Source organism: Stigmatopora nigra, chromosome 5, assembly GCF_051989575.1.
Source record: "Stigmatopora nigra isolate UIUO_SnigA chromosome 5, RoL_Snig_1.1, whole genome shotgun sequence".
Lineage (NCBI taxonomy): Eukaryota > Metazoa > Chordata > Actinopteri > Syngnathiformes > Syngnathidae > Stigmatopora > Stigmatopora nigra.
In genome coordinates this window covers 7,229,461-7,250,109 of record NC_135512.1, presented here as the reverse complement: position 1 = coordinate 7,250,109, position 20,649 = coordinate 7,229,461, and the positions used below count along the sequence as shown (strand labels likewise).

Below are 20,649 nucleotides of genomic sequence, written 5' to 3'. Positions count from 1 at the left end.
TATCCCGATTTAAACACTTAAGGCGACAATTCCCCACCTCAATCTCCTCTCTTTCCTGAATTGAATCTCCTGAGAGGGGGCTTCCTGGGACCACCACACACACACATACTTGTGAGATGCTAGCCTTAATGAGGCCTCATTATGTATTTTAGTCCTCGCTAGTCGAGTGTCACTCGGAAAGCAGCAGTGCTTTGACTCGTGAGTCGCATTCATTGCACGACCACTCTTGGAACTTTTGAAGTACGCTTGAACTTTCATCATAAGTGTACCTAGTGGCAGCCACACTATCTTAGCACACACTCCAGGAGAAAGATTAGTTGGCAGGAATCACGGTCAGACGCCAACGCAGAGGCTGCAAGCTGAAAAGTCATTTGCTGGAAAATGGCTCGATACAAAAGAGATGAGGAAGAAAGCTGGAAAGAGGAAGTGGGAAAAAAATGCTTTCTGCTCTACTCCACAAGGACTTCCCTCGCTTAACCTATGATGTTTTTTTTTCACTGACAACAGGGAGGTCAGGCCGTTGGGCGTCCCAGTTCAAATGTTCGGGACATGTATCGCTGTCAATCAATGAAAATGGGTTAAAATACTTTTTTCTAAACAATGTTTGCCACTCTTTTGCAACTTGTGTAACCATTTTTTAAACCATTTTTAAGTGTGTTTCAAAAATACACTGCTGCTGGAATCAAATGTTTTTATGTTAACTTATCACCCACCTGTGTTATCTTGTGCTTTTGACAGTGATGAATGAACACTGATGACGATGAAGAATCATCTGTCGTCTTTTTCCGGCATATAGATGAGTCCTCTTTATCAAAGTCGTTTAGTCAACGTGCCGTTTGTAGGACGCCCGGGACAAGTCGTCGATGGACAATTCGTCGATGGACACTTCGTCGCCAGGCAGTCCGTCGAACAGTCATATCATGTCGAATGGCTATTTAGTCGAAGAGCGTTTTTGTTGAATGGTTGCTTCCTCGCCAAAAATTGTTTTGTTGCATAAATAATTTGTTGAAAACGATCAACCAGGTAGTCTCTCTCTCTCAAAATTATAATCATGAGTTTTTACTACAGATTTCTTAAAGGAACGTTGACATTAAAATAAAAGGCAATAAATAAAAGTATTAAAAATCTTATCAAAACAAATACATAAAACTTACAAATGATGTGCAATAATGGCTTGTAGCTCTCTCCCCTCTTAACGAAACCCTGTTATTTTCTTCCCATCTGTGAATTTCCTTTGTCTTCTAATCATTCTGCCAAGACTTTCTTTTTTGGGAAAAGATCCACTTGCTTCAAAGGGACAATTAGATGTGCAGTTCTGAATTATACTACTCGTAATTTCTTGAGTATTAGAGGCTCGTTCCTTCATCTTCTGTACTGTCTTGAGTACAACAACTCTACAGGGATCTGGTCGGTGAGAATGTGGCAGTGGAACACCATGTAGTATATCATTCACTGTCTTAAGTCGCCCTCCACATCTTCCTCTTTCTTCACATTTCCAATAGGTAATGTTATCCCTCAATTTGTCAACTGTATAAGCATAACCTTTATACAGTAGTTTCCTTCCACCACGTTTAGTAGCAGTGAACTCCATGGCCTGTAAGAGAAGATATACATTTTATAAAAAGAAAGTTTTTTTTATATATACATATTTATATATATACAAACACACAATGAGTCAATTAACTGAGTGAGTGAGCACAAATCAAAGAGAAAGATGGTTGTTTTAAGGGTTTGGTCGTAACAATCTTTCGACAATTACGCACGTCTGGCAATGATATGTCTGTTCGACGAACTGTCTGGCGACCAAGTGACCGGCGACGAAATGTCCGGTCACGGTTTGTAGCCGTGTTTGTTTTGTAGCTTCATTTTATTCGCCCTGCCGATAACAGAGATAAGTGGTGACTGGAGGCTAAAGTGCTAATGGATTTACCACGACAAGATTCATTTGCATTCTGGAGTGAGTCGCTTTGTGGGGACAGCCACTCGTGGAAACTCAATAGCTTCAGCCCCTCAAACCAACACAGAGGAAGGACGTTTTTGCGGGAGTTTGAACGTGCATCAAACAATGAGAACAACTGTACACAATGAGGATGTAAATAACCAGATACTTTGCATTATTTTGTATGCATTCTAATATGAAGCCATTCCCCAAGATGTGCCTATTTTAAGATTTATATACGACATTTTAATCTCCAAATTCTCACATGACTTTGTGTTAACAATTAGCACCATATTTTCTAATGGCTGCAATTAACATAGTTGAACATCCAACCCAAGAAAGCTAACAAAGTAAACTTGATTAAGACAGAGTTCTGCTATATCATATAAAGTCGGTGTGATTTGCCTGCTACTGTGGGAGTCCGCTTTGTTATGTCACACACATTCAAGTATTTTCCAGCTGCGCTCGGCTCGTTCTCTCCACTGTATTTAGATGTGTCTTTTTTTCCAAAAGGTGCCTGCATGTAGGCGTAATGTTTTGTCAATACTTCAACCTGAGCCCCGAGTGAGCAATTGGATGGATGAGTGTGGCGCTATGAACGTGCACATACACCGACTGGCCCGGCCCGAAGTGATCCCTATTTGAAATGCTAATTTGCTTTACTTCCCGCAGGTGCTACAAGAGTGTGTTGAAGCTAAACGGCTCATCCGAGCGGGTCAGCGTGAGCCTTAATGAATTCATGTGTTCTCACATTTTGCTCTGCCGTCAGCTATTCGTCTCACTTTTAAAATTTCAGGGGATGCCAAAGAGGTAGGGAGACTCCCAAAGTGGGTGGTTGTCATAAACTTTCAGGATGTCTTAAATCAGAAATAACTATAAAAATAGAATTTGACAAATGGCAAGAATGTCAAATCTAACCCTAGATTTTAAGATTCACTCACTGTAATAAGCACCTGACTATCTAAATTAGTTGATGGGATGAAAAATCTCTTCAAACTTCATCCTTCCCACACTTTCAATCCGTTTTGGGCAAATGAGGTGTTTATTTTCTTCACAGCATGTGGTCGCAGAAAGCAGAAAACAACATTATGTGAAAAGCGACGACAGAAAAAAAATGTAATTTATCCGTGGGAAACAGAGATGGATTATGCAAATAGAAGATAAAGTGCACGTGCGCTGGGTGGATTGGAAGGTGGCATTATCAACTACAAGTGACATTTCCTAGTCGTTCATTAAATGTGATGTAATATTTTCGCTAGTCCACGTGACTATTAAGTGCCATGATCCAGTTCAAATGGCTTGGACGCCTATCCCTGTCATTGGCAGCCCAAAAAATGAAATGTATATAATACATTTAAATACACCACACAGAAGCTATGACTTGAAAGGAAAGATCTCAAACGTTGGATTATGCAACAGCAACTTGAGCATGTTTGTCCTTTGATGGGCTTATTTTTTTTTAACAGAGACGTCAAGGTTGCCAGGTGAACGTTGTTGCGTCCTCGTCCCCTTCGGTGGAATAACGAACGTAATCCTATTACCGTATCAGCGCTATACACTCGCAGGCTAGCTTGCCGGCATGGCGATGTATTTGTCGCCGACTGGTTGGCGGGGGTCGTCGCCACCACCTTCTTATTGCAAATAATCAGCGTCAGTTGATCTGTCGGTTTTACTAAGAGGCCTTACACAGTCCACTTTTGCTTAGTAACAAGGATATTTATTTAACCAATCAATTCATTTGAACTGGTGGACCAAGTAAATTTATGTGGCAACCTTGTCGTTTTTTTCCAGAAAAAAAATGGCCCAATTGTCCTTGTCTAAGCAAAATCATTATGACCTTCACTGACCTCTTCACGGACCCGCTCGGGAATAAGACAGCGAGGTACAGGTGCCAGAGGCCAGGCTGATTATGCTAATCGAATGAGTGATAAAAGAGAATGCGTTGTAAACATTGCAAGTGTACACCTAGCAGACACTTCATTGGCTACTTATGTGTGCATTCTAAAAAAAAATGATGGAGCCAAAAGTTGGATAGTACTAAAAGGTTTTACTTGAAATTATATTTATTGTTGTGGGAAGAGTTTACATTATCAAAAAATGAGTAAAAATAATCCTCAATAAATAATTATCCATTAATAATTTAAATGCTGATCAAAACACTGCATTAATACATAAAAAAATATTTTCTGCTTTTACATTTAAACCAAAAGCCGCGCCAAATTAGTTTTGAATGAATGGGAAATATGATATAAAAAATTTTTTTCGCATATTAATTTGATGGCATTTACTCTGCCTTTCACATCGACAGACATCCAATCAAATTTGACTCTGAAGACTGGCAGCAATGGTCCAAGTCATGCTCAATTAAGTGTATGTATATATAAATACTATCTTGGTTGAAATACTGCATCAGCGATGGTGGACCCATGGAAAGATTACCCAGTATCTGCATTGTATACTTGTTTAAACCCACCTACCTACCATATAGTAACATATTGCACTAAATTCTTGTTCATGCGTTATTTCCTCATTGTTGCTATGCTGCTGGCCTTTGCCCGCAATCCTGGTGAACTGAGTGACCGAGGCCCGTGGGCGGATGGCGCTGCTACACTCACCCACCACTCGTTTAAAGCACCACTCTGCCGCTGCGCTTTCTCTGCTCGTTGCTCTTTTCATCTGCACACCCCAAATCTGATTCACGGTAGCTGTGACGGCAATTTTTGCACCCACATTTTTCTCTAAAATGTGTTCTTTTTCGACCTCTAAATGCTACAACTCTCTGGAGTAGTTTTATGGGACGAAAAGACATCATAGCCTTTGATAACGCAAGAAACTAACTACTATATTTCTACACGACTTTACATTAGAATTTTTCATACAGCCAATTACCATATACCGATCTGACTCAAGTCATCGCACATCCTCAGCGATAAGCATACGAGCTAAAAGTGAAAGAGATGGAGGTGGTAAAAATGAGGTGATGCCGTATCAGTGGGAGTATAATTAACTCTGCAAGAGTGCTGATTCACTACACTGATAGATCTAATGGACCAGGCGGGAGAAACGGCTCAGGTGAGAAGCTCTTTTGCGATAAAGGAACAGATTAAAAAATGCTAACATGTGGTGAAATGGTCCAAAAATCCTCATTAATCGAGTAACAGAGAAGCTAAAGGGTAGGCCAACAAATCTAAAATGTGGTAAAAACTACTCTAGGACATCCTTGGGAAAAGCATAATGGGCCATCACCATTTGTAGAAAAGGCCCAAAAACTAGTTATGTAGTCCTTGGGTGCCTGTGGGTATTACGTTAGTGGGCCCCGGACGGAATTGATGTTTTATACTACTGTTATTTATGGCAGGGGTGTCCAAGTCCGGTCCTCGAGAGCACCTATCCGGCCTGTTTTCCATCTCTCTCTGCACCAACACACCTGAATCAAATCATCTGGATTGGTATCAAGCTTCTGGACAGCTGGTTGATGAGTTGATCAATTGATTCAGGTGTGTTGTTGGAGGGAGATATGGAAAACAAACTGGATAGGGGCTTTTGAGGACCAGAGTTGGCCACCCCTGTTTAATGTGTGGGTTGGCACACATACACAGACTTTAATATAATATTGACACCTAGTGTTTGAAAAATGCATGCACCCCGGAATGATTGTTTTTTTTCTTCCTAAAAAAGGAATTGGCTCCAAGAGATTATTTTCCCCCATTTTCACATATGCAAATGAACGTAATGAGACAATTCATTTTGCAATTGTGTATTGGCAACGAAATAACTAATTATATAATAGAATAAATTGCTTCATGTAACTAATATTTGATTGTTGTTTTTTTCATACATAAAAAAACATTGTATAAAAACAAATGCATTTTCCAAATTGATAAACAATTCAATGTATGGGACAAATATGAAATGACACCAAACAAAAACCTCTGACAACAACAAAAAATGTTCAGACACCTAAAACGATAAAAAGTTTTAAAAAAAAAGTATAGTGTTTTTATTTTACATTTACCTAAATGTAACCCCTATAGCTGCTATTTAAAATGGTGCCTTAACTCGTAATAAAGGCATAAAATAAAGCCTTGATCTCCAGCTTTGATGCATATTCAAATGAAGAAAAATAATGATCATACCCACATCTGCAAGTGTATATGTTAGGAGAGATACCATAATAATTTAGATTTTACACCTCAACTAAAGCCATTTACCTGAACATGTTCCCCTGAGTCGGGTGAGGGCGTGTCCTTAGACTCTGGCAGGAGACCCCAACGTTTTAGCAGAGCATCACGCTGCTTGGGCGGGGTTCCAAAATAATCTCTCTGTTTCTGGGAGTAAGTGTGCGTAGGTGTAATAATATTTCTGTAGTTCCAGTCCTAAAGCAATGTTAAGAGATGGAAAGAACAAGGAAGTGAAAAGGTGGACCTAGAGTTTTTCATTTTACTGTGGCGATGACCAGACCTGCCAGCGCAAGTTGAACTCCTCCAGCAGCTCAATTCTGGCCTCCCTGGTGGGCACACAGTCCACAGGTTGAGGCTGCGGCTCCTCCGGGTCCATCTGAATATCTTGGAAGACTAATAGAGCTCTGATGGCAAACCAACCTCCCAGTTTGGGATGCACGCACACGCCGAACATCTTCTGTCAAGTATAAAGAGGAAGAAAAATCGGATTTAGCTTAAAAGATTTGGATTTGATTTCAAAGGGTGACTACTGTATTTGAGGTTTATTTTAATGCCCACGCTAGTATATTCTTTGCACTTTAAGTCAACTGGTTAGGCACAGGTGTTATTATAAACAAGACATTTGGAAAAATTATAACACCATTTTGTTTTTCCGTAGAAAATAGCAATTTTAGCAGTTTTGACCAATCTGTTTTTAATTAGAAAGGGTGGCAGCAATCATGGGTGCCTTGAGAAACTCTGATTTAAGTTTTTATGATACATCCCTTCTAAAATGGCTTTCTTACATAAGGTGGCCACGGGACAACATATGAAAACTTTTACAAAATTCAAAGGATTACTTCGCTAGCCCAGGGTTGGTCGCTGACACCCGACTGCTGGTAGTAGAAAGCTGCTCCTGATACATGTGCAGCAGTCTGGGCTAAGAATTTTGGCTTTCTGCTGGGCAACAGCTCGTAGTCATACCTCACGTCCACCTTCTGTTCTGTAAACTAAAGGAGATCAAGCAGTGGAACAATCAGAGAAAACAATTGATTTAATTGTATATTTAGTTGTAACACCTCATATAAATCTGGTAAATAAAGGGACTTTAAACATGACATTTATCACCAACCTGTGTAATAGCAGAGGTGACACAGTGTTTGACACATTGGTCAATAGGATCAGAGAGTCCCTGGCATCTTCTCTCCTCCATGAAGGGAAGGAAAGCTTTCTCAAACATGGCAGGAGTGCTGAGTACCACAAAGGCCAGGCAATCATCTTGGTAAGGCAGGTGCAGATTGTCTGGTAACACAGAATTATACCATCCCACCTGTAAAAGACGGGAACATACCGTTACCTGGTGCCTGCTACTGATAACGTGTAGCGTTGAAGTTAAGAATTTTAGAACAATAAACCATTAGAGGCAAATTACCTTCAATGTATACACTTCAAAACCAAGTATCGAAAGACTCTCATCAAGGAGCCTTTTGACGGTTTTCACGTCGACGTCGGAGGCTGCCATTTTGACGTTGCTTGGAATCATGGTATATTGTGTTCTTTGCTCACAGGAATTAAATGAGTCATTTCCATGTGGGAAACATCAGTCTAAATTATTATATAAAACGAGAGAATATTATATAAACTATTTAAGAAGTGCTACCATGTTTTTTTTCTGGAAATGAAGGGGAAAATATACACTCTTACCATGATAAATATACATAAAGTGTCGCCCATCTTGCGTCGGAGAACGACTTTGGCAGGTCCTCTAATAGAGGAGTAACTAGGTGAAATAGTTTATTCACAAAAATGCTCCTAAATATTGGAATTCTTGACACATTTACAAAACGTCTGGTACAACACAATACAAGAAAGTAGCTATAAGTTTGGCTGCACATTTGTTATTTCTTATCATTTTTAGACGTGCAATACATGGTTAGCACCTCTGACATGTATAAAACCTATACATTGGAAAACATTATGTAAAAGTATGAGCTCCGTTGAGTAAAATTATGTTTAGCGAGGTATTCCCGACGCAAGATGGTCCACTTTTGATGACGCAAATTTCCTTTACCTCACAGCTCACGTCAGACATCTAGCCTAGTTTATGTTACCTATGCCAACCACAACTACAATAACCAAAGCTCTTGGGCCCGTGCGTGTGACGTAATGACGCAAACCCGTTGACTCCCGGATTTTGAAAATTGCTCGCGAAACTAAGAGTATTTATTATTAACGTTTTTTTTTGTTGTGTTGAAGTAGTTTTTTTTTCGTCTTTATAATTTATATCTATTGGTAATAGTGTCGTGCTTTTTGTATTTTTTATCATTGCATTTAATTACTACAAGGCACAGTTCCCTAAACCAAATTCGCCATCAAAATGTATTCTAATCGGTTTTAATGTCAGCCTTATTCTCTGCTCAAATATTCTAATCCCCCATACAAATGTCAAATCAGTTAACGAGGCTGTTACCTAGGTAAATGAGTAAGGTTACATGTTGTCCGATTGTTTTTTTTTGCTTTTGTATTTTTGTAAACACTGCTAACTTTAGCGGTGCGTTATTTGCTCGTAGGTCAAATGCAAGATGAGCTGGGACCGACAGCTAAAATCCATCCTCTCTGATGCAGATAACAGCGTGGCTAACATCAGGGTAAATGCAATACAATATCATCCTTCCCACACATTCAAATATACTATTATGTATAGATCTTCTTTGCTATGGTATGGTTTTGGTAATGGTAGCTATGTGAATGTGCTCAGTCAGGCATGGACAATTAGAAACTGGTCATCCTTAGGTTTACTGTACGTACATACATGTTTAAATGGTTCTAATGTGTGTCCCCCAGGGGAGGCTGTCCTCATTGGGTCACTCCAATCGAAGGGAGGAAGGTGGGTACCGTCCATAACAATAGAGCAGTGTGGTCATTATTTGTGAGTTGCTGTTGAATGAGTGTTTCCTTCTCTTCAGACTTAGTTCCTTACAAGAGAAAGATTCCTTTTACAGGCTTTGAACGTCGTAGCTTTTGCTTTCCTTCAGCTGGTCGATGGCAGATGCCTCCTGTCAGTCCCGGGGTGCAGTGGGCAGATCTAGCCTCAATCCAGTCTCAGCTTCACACGCAGAACCAGGTAAATGTGGGAGAGGGATTGGAGACATGTATAGAGTTTCTCTCTCTGGGTTAGGAGTACATAAAATCCAAATGCCTTTCATTAGATCACTTCATATATACATTATGGCCCAAAAATAATTGCTACTACTATATTCACTCATTTTCTGTAGCACATATCCTCCTCATAAGGGCTGCAGGGGGTGCTGGAGTGTATCCCAGCTGACCCCTGGCTGGGGACACCCTGAATTGGCGTCTAGCCAATCACAGGGAACAATTAGACGGACAACCAGGGGCAATTTAAAGTGTTCAAAAATCATTACCATGGTATTCCTCGCACTGACATCATTCCACAATTCTTTTTTTTTTTTTTTTTACAAAAAGGTGATCGAGTCCTTTACCAAGAAACTGGCCGACATAGAACGGGAAAAACACTCGCAGCAATTTCAAATTCAGACGCTGCAAGGTAAAAATCTAAATTCCGTTGGACGCGAGCATCAGAAGGATCATGAGTAGTTAATAGTCAATGCATATTTTGTGTCTTTCAGCGGAGGTGGACCGTTTGCGTGAATGCATAAGAGTGAGGAGAAATGAGGGCTTTACAGAAGCTTCTTCTGCAGAGATGTCCGTAAAAAAAAATCCAATCCATCTAAGTGAGTTTTACAAAAAAATATAGAAATATATATATTCTCCGTCTTTTTATAGTCGGAACTCCAAGGCTTGCCGAGCAGAGCTGGAACACCTGAACATTGAAGTAGACCACTTGAAAATGCGCCTGGGTGAGTTATATGAAATATAATGGACTGTGCACTTCCTTAGTTGTTCTTCAAGGGAAAATAACAGGCCGAGCCTTGTCCAAAACATTATAATATCCTCTTTCCATCTTTTTTATAAACAAAAAAATGATCTGCTTGACAAGTGAGGCAAGAGGAAGCCATGATGCACCAGGATAAAGAAGCCCGAGATGGCCGGCGACGGTGCCAACATTCCTGTGAGGTGCGTTCCTTTCTTCAGTTGAACAGAAATCATAGTTTTTTATTTAAATGGCCCCTCGTATGCTAAAAAAATCTATTTTTGGGCCGGAGCAGATGTTCCAGCAGCTGACCAATGGCTTCAAAGCTCACAATGCAGGTGTGGCTAACAGTGCTTTTGAGTATACACAAAAGGAAGTCCGCCACATAAGGTATGTTTTTTTCGAGTCGTGGATGTTTGTGTTGTATTGAGATTCATCTCTTTGCAAATTTTGATTCTCACATTAGTGCTGCAGTCTCAGCGCTGGAAGGTGACGTCAAGCGCCTGAGGGAACGCCGAGGAAGTAAGTTGAAAATTCCCATTTGAAGCCTGTTTATGTATTTTTTTTTTTTGAGTCGCTTTATTGTTTTTATTTTTTTTTTTTTTCCATTCTTGGTCGAATGCAACTAAAATAGCTACTCCAGAATTTGATTGTTGTCCTAGTCTAGTTTCTAGATCTGAATAATTTTTCTACTGACTTGTTACGTATATTATCTACTCCAATTGACCAAAAGATGACAGTACTGTGTCACATCTAGTCTGAGTGTCAGGTTTTTGTAGTTCATTTGGACTTGCATGTGTTTATAACTACATTCTAATATCTTCACTTGCAGACATATTTTCTGGCTGCCGACCATAATTTGTTTGACACACTCTTGTTCCAGGTGGTTCGCGCAAAGTCAAAGCTGGGAAGGCTAGGCTGGATTTGGACTCGGACGAATTTAGCCCGACTGCGAGCCTGGCTGACATCAGCTCGGACGAACTTTCACTTCTCGATGACTTAAGTGAGTGTAACAATGATGTCCTGCATAGATTACACTAGAGCCTAATTTCCTGTAAAGGCCACAAGTGGGCGACAAAACATAATTTTTCTCTTAGACATCCTTGAGGGGGGCATAGGGGTACTTATTTACAAGCCAGTCACTCACTGGATGCCATTTATGGTTCTAGATGCCCCAATCCAATGCCAGCAATCATCTGGTGCCGTCCAATCTAACATGAGAACTGGACATTTATCATGTTCTATCTCAAGCAATTCATTCAATTTGATTTTTGTTGAAACTTTTGATTAAATTGTAACTTAACTTATACATAAAAATAATGACTAATGTTCAATATAACTGAGACATTGCATCCACATATGTGGACATTACATTTCCCATCATGTAGGCAATATGTTAATATTATGACCTTCATGACCCAATATGTGCATATTTCTGTCGTTTTGCATTGGTGTTTTCAGTGCATAACAAATAAGATGTTAAAGCACACTAGTTTTACAATGTTATGTGTCTCGTATGTTGAATTTGTAAATTAACCCCTTTAGTCACCTTGCCAATTGCTGTATTGTTGATTAGTAATTAGATTGCTATGGTTGTTATGCACATGGTCTTACTGTAACACAAGATCCCAGGGGAGACATCAAATCTTCCCAGAGTGGTTCAGGCTGATTGTTTATACACACACACACACACACACACACACACACACACACACACACACACACACACACACACACACACACACACACATGAAAACAAACAACACCAGGCTAATAGTGTTTCTGGGAAAATACTCCTTGTTCCATCGTAATCCCAAATGTGGAAAAAAAACAAGCTAACACGCATATTAGAACAATAATGACTTCCTGTGCTCCTCTGCCAGCTCTCGAACATCACTCCAGAGGCCGTCGTGATCATCTACACAGGGAGGACGATGACGTGGATGACATCTTGAATGATATCGACGATGACGTGAATCTGGATTTAGCATCTGATCTGAGTCTGACAGACCTCTGATCTTTTTTATGTGAGGTCAGGGATTGGACTCACTACATGGGGATCAGTTTTTGGCATGTTAAGCATTAGAGGATTGTGCAATGGGTTTCCCAGGCTGATAAAAATCAGGATGCTGTTGGCCAACAGTCTTTATGTGGCGCATGCCTAATTTGTGGTAGGGGTACATCACTTAACTGATCTAGATTGATATATTGCTTTTTTTAACTACAATCAAATGAAAATAAATCAAAACACAAAATTGTCATCTTTAGAATGTTTTTTTTATTCAAATGTATGAAAGGTCTTATTGTCCAGTGTCAAAAATAAATGTTTTTACGGATACTGATTTTATCCTCATTTTGTATTTTGCTCAATATGTAAACAAACCTGTTTAAGATAGTAAAAAAAACAGTTAAAAGTCCCTTTTTGATTGCCTTATTTTTGATAACTATCTTCCTTAAGCAAAAATCAGCCCATCCGACTTAAGAAGTGCAAATATCAATGTAGATAATAACCATTCTCACTCATCACCAAATAACATTATCTTATTTCTTTGATAATACTGATTTTCACCTGTGTGGACAATGAAGAAAAAAAAACCATGCACTTGAAATACCTTTTTATTGGTCACAATAACAAGTCCATAATCCACATTGACCAGCAAAGCTTCACAAAGCAACGATGATGCGTTTGACACTTCAATCGCTAAACACAAGTGCATCATTTTTTAAGGGTGGATTTATTTATCTGAAAAGGGAATGTATTTTGGGGGAGTTGTCATAACTTATACACCCAACAACAATACTATTCACAGTAGAAACACTTTATAAAGGCCACTAAACCAAATGAATTTTGAAAAGGCACCCTCACGTGGACGTCGCTTGGGGGGTTAAAGCACCACTCACAATACTGTATTTGAAAACACACTGGAATCTTCATCCAGCGCATTCCCCTCAATCAAAATCGGCGTATCATCATGTTAGTGAAGGGCAAAATGCTCCATGCAGCTCTTGTATTTACAGTGCACATTTGCCTTATGTTGTGACCCACCTTTGCATTAAATCAAACCCCAACGCACACTAATTCTAAAACACACTCACTGAAAAAACATTCACACAAATAATTTTCCTCAATACCAAAACACGGAATAAAAATAAAGTGCAACCTCATTAAAAGTATACTATTCAGACCATTTTGGTCAGTTCTCCTCTAGGGCATGTGAATGATCCCAAAAAGCCTTTATTAACAAGATTGCTGCAGATTGGTTAGAGGAGGTCATTCTTTGTACTAAAAAAAAAAAGACTTGAAATTGCTTTGGGAATTATGTCGCCATCTGCAAATAACGTTCAATACTTTTTCCCATGAAAGGTTTACTTAGTAACTGGTTGCCAGTGGGGGAAATGTGGTGAACGCGCGAAAGAATGGGCTGTGCGTATGAAGATGAAAACCATTTTCCACAAAACCTGACAAGGGTGGCGCCAAAAGCCACCATCAGACCTGGATAAAATAGTCACGACCCACATTACCATTGCATGTGGTTTCACACAACGTGAATTCTTCAAGAACAAGACTAAGAAGAATTCATTGGCTACCTTTGACTAGGATTTGCAGCCAGCTTCTCCCAGTTCAAATGGATTGGATGTCTATCACAGTCAATGGTAGCCAGTGTGTTAAATCATGGTAAATATTACCCTTAATAAAACAAGGCTTTTGAAAGGGGAGTCATTGTTTGGTTTTGCATCCAGAATCAGTAGCTGTACATGGACAAAGGTGTTTCTTCCATCATGTCATCCTGTGAAAAAAGAAAAAAACAACAACAAAGATAATTAATACACCCTCATAGAAATCGTTAAAGAGAATATTTCAATTGCAGATGAAAACATTAATAAGGTTTGGACAGTTTTAAGGTCGACAATGTTTCAGAATGATTAGGTGTCTATCAAAATAGTTTGTTTAGTTAGTTTTTTTTTTATAAGGGGCAGCACGTATTATTGAACATATCCATATTCATGTTACTGGACATATATATGTGAATATGTAAGATTGTAGCCGAGGTTTAATTTCCATCTTTAGGCCATTGTGTAGATTGAAGATAAACTGAACTAAACTGAAAACCACTCTTTTTGAAGGGAACTACACATTCACTTCTAGAGCCAGCCCATGCTGATGTGTTGGATTTTTTTTGTACAGAGGTTCAGAAAATTAGCTTCTGTGGCTTTTTTTTAAATATCTGACTGTGATTGGTTAATTGGATAATCAATCATAATTAGTTTCTGGTGCCTCCCCTGCACATTTCATTTTTTAAATATTTTTTCTATTGTTGACGATTTTAAAAATACTTTCACTTTTAAACACATGCATGGAAAACTTTGCGTATCAAGTTCTTGCCTTTCAGATAAAGAGTTTTTTCCTAATTTGCTAGCATTCACTTGAATCTTGAAAAATTCTTGCTCACCATGGGCAAGTCCTGCAGCCTGCGGAACTCCGGCCTGTTATCTCGTCGTCGCAGTTTGAGGAAGAGGAGAAGGACGATGACGACGGCGCTGACCACGAAGGCCGACACCAAGCCGGCCAGCAGCGGATCCAGCCTCGGGGAGTCGTGCACTTGGACGGCTGGAGTCAAGACGGCAAAGTTACACGTTAGTAGATATTATCACTCATAGCTGCCATCAATAAAAGCAGTGAGCCAGTTACTGCATTAGGGGTGAATTCAATCTGCCTAGCAAATGCACGGCCCCAACACATCTATCTAGGCACGTTGCTATGGAGCACTGTTTTGCCAACTCAACTGTTTTCACATCATCAAGTCAAAACAACCACAGAGGAAGGCACTCGGCTCGGATCATGGAAAAAAGGGAGCGTGCCAAACTTGGACTAATATAACCACAATGCCACAGAAGCGGGAATGATGAGATTTTTTTTTTTTCATTTTCGCCAACGTCCTAGAAAACTCTGCTAGGCAGTTGGGGAAAGATGAAATGAATAGCGTGGCACGCTCCCACAACGACTACAGAACGGCACTGCGGGTGTCTAAATAATTGAACGGGGCAGATAAAGGAACACCAGTCCCATGACTGTCTCTAAAACAGAGGGACCACTGTGGACGGAATGGTGGTGCCGACGGCACTTGTGTGGAGAAGAAACAGAAAAGAGCTGGCTTGTGTCTAAGCAAACAAAAGAGCAGTGTGTTTTTTTGTTGTTCTTCTTCTTTGGCCAGTTTAGACTCTGTCGTCATCCAAACAGTGAAATGCCCAGGATATGTTTAGAAGGCATTTAGTGGCTATTATGGATTTTGGACTAAGTGGGGTAGGACCAATTCCAGATGACTTTTGAGGGAAATAGGGTGGACTCAGGACTGGATTTTGTCACATGTAGGGCACATTATGTACAGTAGTATTTCAAGTTAAGCAGTGAATGTGGGAAATTCGGGTTGCGTCACTAGCGAAGGAACGGAAGTCAGTCGTAACTCAAGGACTCCCTGTATCAAACTTAACACCAAAGGCAAATTCGGGAATATTACTGCTCAGGGGGGAAATAGTCATTAACAACAATAACCGTTATCATTCATACTTGATAACACATGTACTTACTTTCACCATTGACGTTGAGCTGCGACGGGGTGTCGGGGTGCAGTTTGGTCTTCATGGAGGTGTGGGTCTGAAGGGCAATGGTGGTCAGAGGGGGGGCCTTGCTTCTGGTTTCCTGCTTCGACGGTGGAGTTGTCGTTGTTGTTGTCTGAGACGTGGTTGAGGTGGTTGTTGAGGGGCTTGTGGCTGGGATAGTCGTCGTAGAGTGCTGAGTAGTTGTGGGCGATGTACGCAATGTGGTAGGAGCCAAAATGGAAGACGTAGAAGGATGCGGTTCAATGGTTGTTGTATTGCTCGACAGCGTGGAGGAGGCAGAAAATGGCTGGTGTGTAGTTGAGTTCTCGTGGGTTATGTTCAAGTGGTTGTGAGATGTCGTGTTGGGGCTTTGAGTGGAAAGAGTGGTCGGCACAGAAGGTTTCCATGTCGTAACGTCTGTCAGGTTTGTGGCCTTTTGGGGGTTGGATGACGCTGCTGTGGGCTCCATCTCTGTCGCTAATGAACAAGAATTGTGTTATCTTGACTGGAAAAAAAATCATACATAGGTTTTTCATGCATATCTTCTAGAAAGTAGTATTTACGGTGCTCTGCATTTTCCACGTTTTGTTACTGCTGTATTGCAATATTGATTTCCTTTTAGCCTTTAAAAATGGAACATGCATTATACCTATATCACAAGAAAATAGTAGAAAGTATTTTAGATCAACCTTTGTTTTTGCCACAGAAGGAAATCAACAGCTATTAAGGTATTTGAGTCAAGTGCTAAACAAGGCAGCAGAATAAAAACTAAGTGAAGCTGGTTTTATCTGCAAAGCCAGGTAGTGCTGAGTTGTGAAACTAAACTGTCCAATATAACCTTCAAGTGCCTCGGAATGTGGTGTGTCAATGTGTATGTGTCAATGTGTGTGTGTGTGTGTGCTTTCCTTCCAACCATCACCGCTTTTCTCACTTGAAAGTGAAGTCTCACACAGCCTAGCTGTAGAATTATTTCAATCATTTCACACCCTCCTTACTTTTTCATTGACTGGGAGTGGCAATAAACAGTTTAATGCATTTTCACCATCTGATATCAAACTGTGCAATTCATACACAGGTCATTTGTTCTTTGTTTTTTTTTGTGAAGTGAAGCACTGTGACAACTTTCTAGATAATCTCATCTCACCTCTCATTTTCGGAACCACTTTATCCTCACTAGGGTTGCGGGGGAGCATAGCCCATCAATGATAAAAACTAGATAATTGTATATATATCAAGGGAACCCTGACTACATCATATTAGCTTTTTTGTTCTTGTTCCGTTCATGACTTGGTTTCGGTCTGCCCTACGTCGGTCGCTCTTGATCAACTGGCACTTCATCAGCTTATCCGCCAGCATCCTTGACAGTCGACGACAAATATAGCCCGGCTAATGACTTCCTGTGGTGCACGGCGTCCATAAATCTCCACACTTACCGTTCCCTCCGCTCGGTTGTGCCGTCGCATTGTTCATATGCCCGTGCGTGGTTGTACTTTCCCCAGTCAAAGGATTGGGGTTGGAGCTGTTTGGGGCAATGCTGGGCAGATGAGTGCTCAAAACCACATCCCGTTCTGGTGCTGGTTGCGTCGTGTGATCGTTACCTAATGGGAAGCAAATCATGACATGGTGGCTTAATGGTTATTTTGGTATTGAGGATGATGGCTTTGTTACAATGACACGGTTGTTTTCAATGTACATTTACATTTCAGCTACAACTATGCTATGAGTCCACTTCCCAGTCACCATTGCTATGACAATATGACATATTATCAGCTAACAACCACAATGTCCCTCAATGCTTTAATTTGCTAATTGAGCAAACAGCTTCCTCTCTCTATTGCTCTTGATCAGTTTAAGAAGTTTCGGCCTCCTCCATTTCTCTTTGAGGAAAACCAGAACACTCATTTGAGATAATGTCATTAACGCTGGTCAGCTCGTTAACATGGTGCCTTTTATTACCTTCTCAATCAGTCAAACACATGCTCACAGTTAGAAGTTATGCTTTATTTTGAGGAAGATTTGCTTTAAGTTCTTCATCCGGTTACCTATAATGTTTAGTCTCAGTGATTATTATTTCTGCTAAGTGATTATTATTTCTGGTTATTAGCTACTACTACTACTACCACTACTCCTACTCCTACTACTACTACTACTACTACTACTACTACTACTACTACTACTACTACTACTACTACTACTACTACTACTACTACTACCACTACTACTACCACCACTACTACTACTACTGCCACTACTACTACTACCACTATTAGTATAACTACTACCACTACTACCACCACTACTACTACTACTACTACTACCACTACTACTATAACTACTACCACTACTACCACCACTACCAGCACTACTACTACTACTACTTCTATTAGTTTTTTAAAAAGAAATGTATTGTTAGTAATTTGATAGTTATAGTTTGCAGATTTAACGCCATTAAAATTGCTACATTTAATTATGTAATTTTTAAAATTTAATTTAAGGATTGCCTGTTGTAGAACTTTGGTGCCACAAACTTTGTGTAGTCATAACTAAGTAAATTGACAACGTTATTATACCCACCTCTGGTAAACATTCACGTAAATAGACGGACATAGCAGCTGCATAATGCCGGACTTGTTCAGGAACCTGACTCTGATACTCTTTGACTTTGGAGTTTTTGTATATCTTAAGCCCTGTGCATGTGTACAAAGTGGGGTCACACGGTACAGAGAATCTCTGTTTCCGACATGAAGCAAATTGGAGTTGGTGTACATGAGATTCAACATGTAGAAACCTGTCTCCTGCTATCCCCAAAGCAGGAAGTTTTATCCTACTATTTTTACTACCTTAGTTACCTTTCATAGTATATGCCCTTGCACCTCATGATTATTTTATTAACATTCTTAACTCATTTACTGGCATTGTTGACGATAGACCAACACTTGTTTTCAAGTGTGGAGGATGGTTGGCATGGAATGATTACTTGATGGTTACAAATGACAACTGACGCACTCTATTTAGTGACCTTTTAGCTGCAACTTTCTGCATTTTTATAAATCTTAATCCTCCACTCTGTTTCTTCCATTTTTTTTTTTTTTGCGACATGCGAGCATATTGTATTTGAATAGATTTGCTCTGACATTCTTTCGGGGCCTTTTCCCAGTACACTTATTGCAGGTGTTCACTGCCAACTGAATGACCTCAAACTGCCTCGAGCCTGTCATTTTCTCTTCCATTCCAATATTTTGCCCTGTAATAAATGTTAGGTTAGTCACTAGAACCTTATTGTCAACTCTATAAAAAAAATAACATGAATTCTGAATTGAGTTCTCTGATAATGGAGTAAATAATGGTAAAAGACAAAAACAAAGACTGCTTACAGGCGCATTTCTTTTGTGATGTCATTTATACCCATGCACATACACACTGATAGACTCGAGTACTGTGATGTTAAGTATTGACAAAAAGGGCAGAATATACGCTAATTTGATTGGCTAAAATAACATCGACAGAGACAAAATGTCTGAGATGTGATGAGCATTAATTAACAGAAATCCCTGCATGCACTGTAGTCTTGCAATAACTTGATGAAGTGCTTTCTGACATTTTTGGACTTTCTTTAGCTCATTATCATCAAATAATAGCCATTGTCTCAAAGGCAGAGGCTACATAGACAACAGAGGACCAGCACACGCTCTACAAGACTGCAGGGGCCCAATTATGTGTGAAGACGTTGGTGCTAGGTGTCATTATTGCACTGCTGAGCGCTTCCCTTGTCCATTGACAGCTTGTAAACGGGGGCTTTAATCCCAGAATTGGGGAACTAGAGGGGCTAAAAGGGGAAGTATACATCAAGTGTGAACATACAGGCTCAGTGTGCTACTGAAAGAGGAAGAGGAGGGGAGAAATGTGTGAAATTAATGGCACTTCACTAGAATTTTTTTTGCAACCGTTGATGGTGATGGACGTTCAATCCATTTTAATGGTAGAATAATTGCTGCTTAAAATGGATTAGACCTTATTACTATGTCACTGAGACTGAATGAGTTAAATTAGGAACTCAATGTTGGGATTTTGTTTGTTTTGTTTTTTCTCAACTGCTACCAAAAGAGTTAACTCCTTCAGTGCCTTTCATGAATTGATAGAATGAATGGTTTAGACTTAAAGGGACATTGTTGACCTGAAAATTGTTCTTTTAAGCCTTTTAAAAATAAAATATTTGATATATTAATACGTCACTATTATTAATAATAATACTAATATTATTATTATCATTGTTATAATTGTTATTATTATTAATATTGTCATGTTTATTATTATTATCATGGTTATCATTATTATTATTAACTATAATAATAATGATTGCATGTTCATTTTATTTTATTTAATCTTTTCTGTTGACTCATACAATAATTAGTATTTTAAAGGCAGATAACGTTTACTTATTTTAGTTTGGCCAATAATAAACAGGGGTTCGCTATTTTTGAAGAGGTAAATAGAGTATTTTCTTGGAATACTGTACTTTAAATACACGACCATAATGCCCCAACATTACAGTAGCCCGGATAGAAGTACACTCATTCATTTTGAATTGCATATATATACTCTGCGAGATGATCAAGTTTGGAGTAAATAATACTCATCCAACAAAAATAGCACAAATTGACGCATACCGTGATCAGCAGATCCCACGTGAAGCAGCATCAAGCCACCAAGGTAAATAAATATTCTAGCCTCCATCATTTCTATCTTTTTCTCTCAAATTCTGTAATCCTCAGAGGTGATCTGTCTCTTTTGCTACTGCGTGTTGTGTTCGTGGCTGAAACACGAGTCTCTCTCTCTCTCTCTCTCTCTCTATCTCTCTCTCTCTCTCTCTCTCTCTCTCTCTCTCTCTCTCTCTCTCTCTCTCTCTCTCTCTCTCTCTCTCTCTCTCTCTCTCTCTCTCTCTCTCTCTCTCTCTCACACTCACGCACACATACATACATAGACGCACAAGCGAGTGCGCATGCGCACGCGCTTCTCTCGCTCTTTCGTTTACCAGAAACAGTGCCACGTGTTCTCAG

At 39.7% G+C, this 20,649-nt stretch overlaps 3 protein-coding genes across 7 annotated transcripts; 1 reads left to right on the top strand and 2 right to left on the bottom strand.

Moving 5' to 3' along the window:
* Positions 1 to 1,185: 1,185 nt before the first annotated feature.
* On the bottom strand, positions 1,186 to 8,139 carry mmachc (metabolism of cobalamin associated C). 3 transcript variants are annotated; one of them, XM_077717611.1, is made up of 7 exons: positions 7,804 to 8,139; positions 7,532 to 7,704; positions 7,232 to 7,429; positions 6,960 to 7,109; positions 6,401 to 6,577; positions 6,151 to 6,315; positions 1,186 to 1,594 (listed from the first exon to the last, which is right to left on the bottom strand). In XM_077717611.1, the coding sequence occupies exons 2-7, from the start codon at positions 7,640 to 7,642 to the stop codon at positions 1,193 to 1,195; spliced, it is 1,203 nt and encodes a 400-aa protein (XP_077573737.1). In that variant the 5' UTR covers positions 7,643 to 7,704; positions 7,804 to 8,139; the 3' UTR covers positions 1,186 to 1,192. The 3 variants fall into 3 exon arrangements, with proteins under 3 accessions (XP_077573737.1, XP_077573739.1, XP_077573738.1); XM_077717613.1 differs by lacking the exon at positions 1,186 to 1,594 and adding an exon at positions 4,121 to 6,081 and having other exon boundaries at positions 7,804 to 8,136; XM_077717612.1 differs by lacking the exon at positions 1,186 to 1,594 and having other exon boundaries at positions 4,122 to 6,315; positions 7,804 to 8,135.
* On the top strand, positions 8,072 to 12,336 carry LOC144197061 (uncharacterized). Of its 3 annotated transcripts, none has more exons than XM_077717619.1 (12): positions 8,072 to 8,573; positions 8,670 to 8,747; positions 8,944 to 8,986; positions 9,066 to 9,223; positions 9,586 to 9,667; positions 9,750 to 9,825; positions 9,907 to 9,980; positions 10,121 to 10,197; positions 10,290 to 10,384; positions 10,461 to 10,516; positions 10,878 to 10,997; positions 11,878 to 12,336. In XM_077717619.1, exons 2-12 carry the CDS (start codon positions 8,682 to 8,684, stop codon positions 12,009 to 12,011), a joined length of 981 nt encoding a protein of 326 aa, XP_077573745.1. In that variant the 5' UTR covers positions 8,072 to 8,573; positions 8,670 to 8,681; the 3' UTR covers positions 12,012 to 12,336. The 3 variants fall into 3 exon arrangements, with proteins under 3 accessions (XP_077573745.1, XP_077573746.1, XP_077573748.1); XM_077717620.1 differs by having other exon boundaries at positions 8,075 to 8,573; positions 9,102 to 9,223; XM_077717622.1 differs by having other exon boundaries at positions 8,077 to 8,573; positions 9,135 to 9,223.
* Positions 12,337 to 12,594: 258 nt separating this feature from the next.
* LOC144197063 (uncharacterized) lies at positions 12,595 to 20,426 on the bottom strand. Its single transcript, XM_077717624.1, has 5 exons — positions 20,260 to 20,426; positions 17,026 to 17,190; positions 15,581 to 16,069; positions 14,446 to 14,603; positions 12,595 to 13,782 (listed from the first exon to the last, which is right to left on the bottom strand). The coding sequence occupies exons 1-5, from the start codon at positions 20,327 to 20,329 to the stop codon at positions 13,738 to 13,740; spliced, it is 927 nt and encodes a 308-aa protein (XP_077573750.1). The 5' UTR covers positions 20,330 to 20,426; the 3' UTR covers positions 12,595 to 13,737.
* Between the last annotated feature and the right edge of the window lie 223 nt (positions 20,427 to 20,649).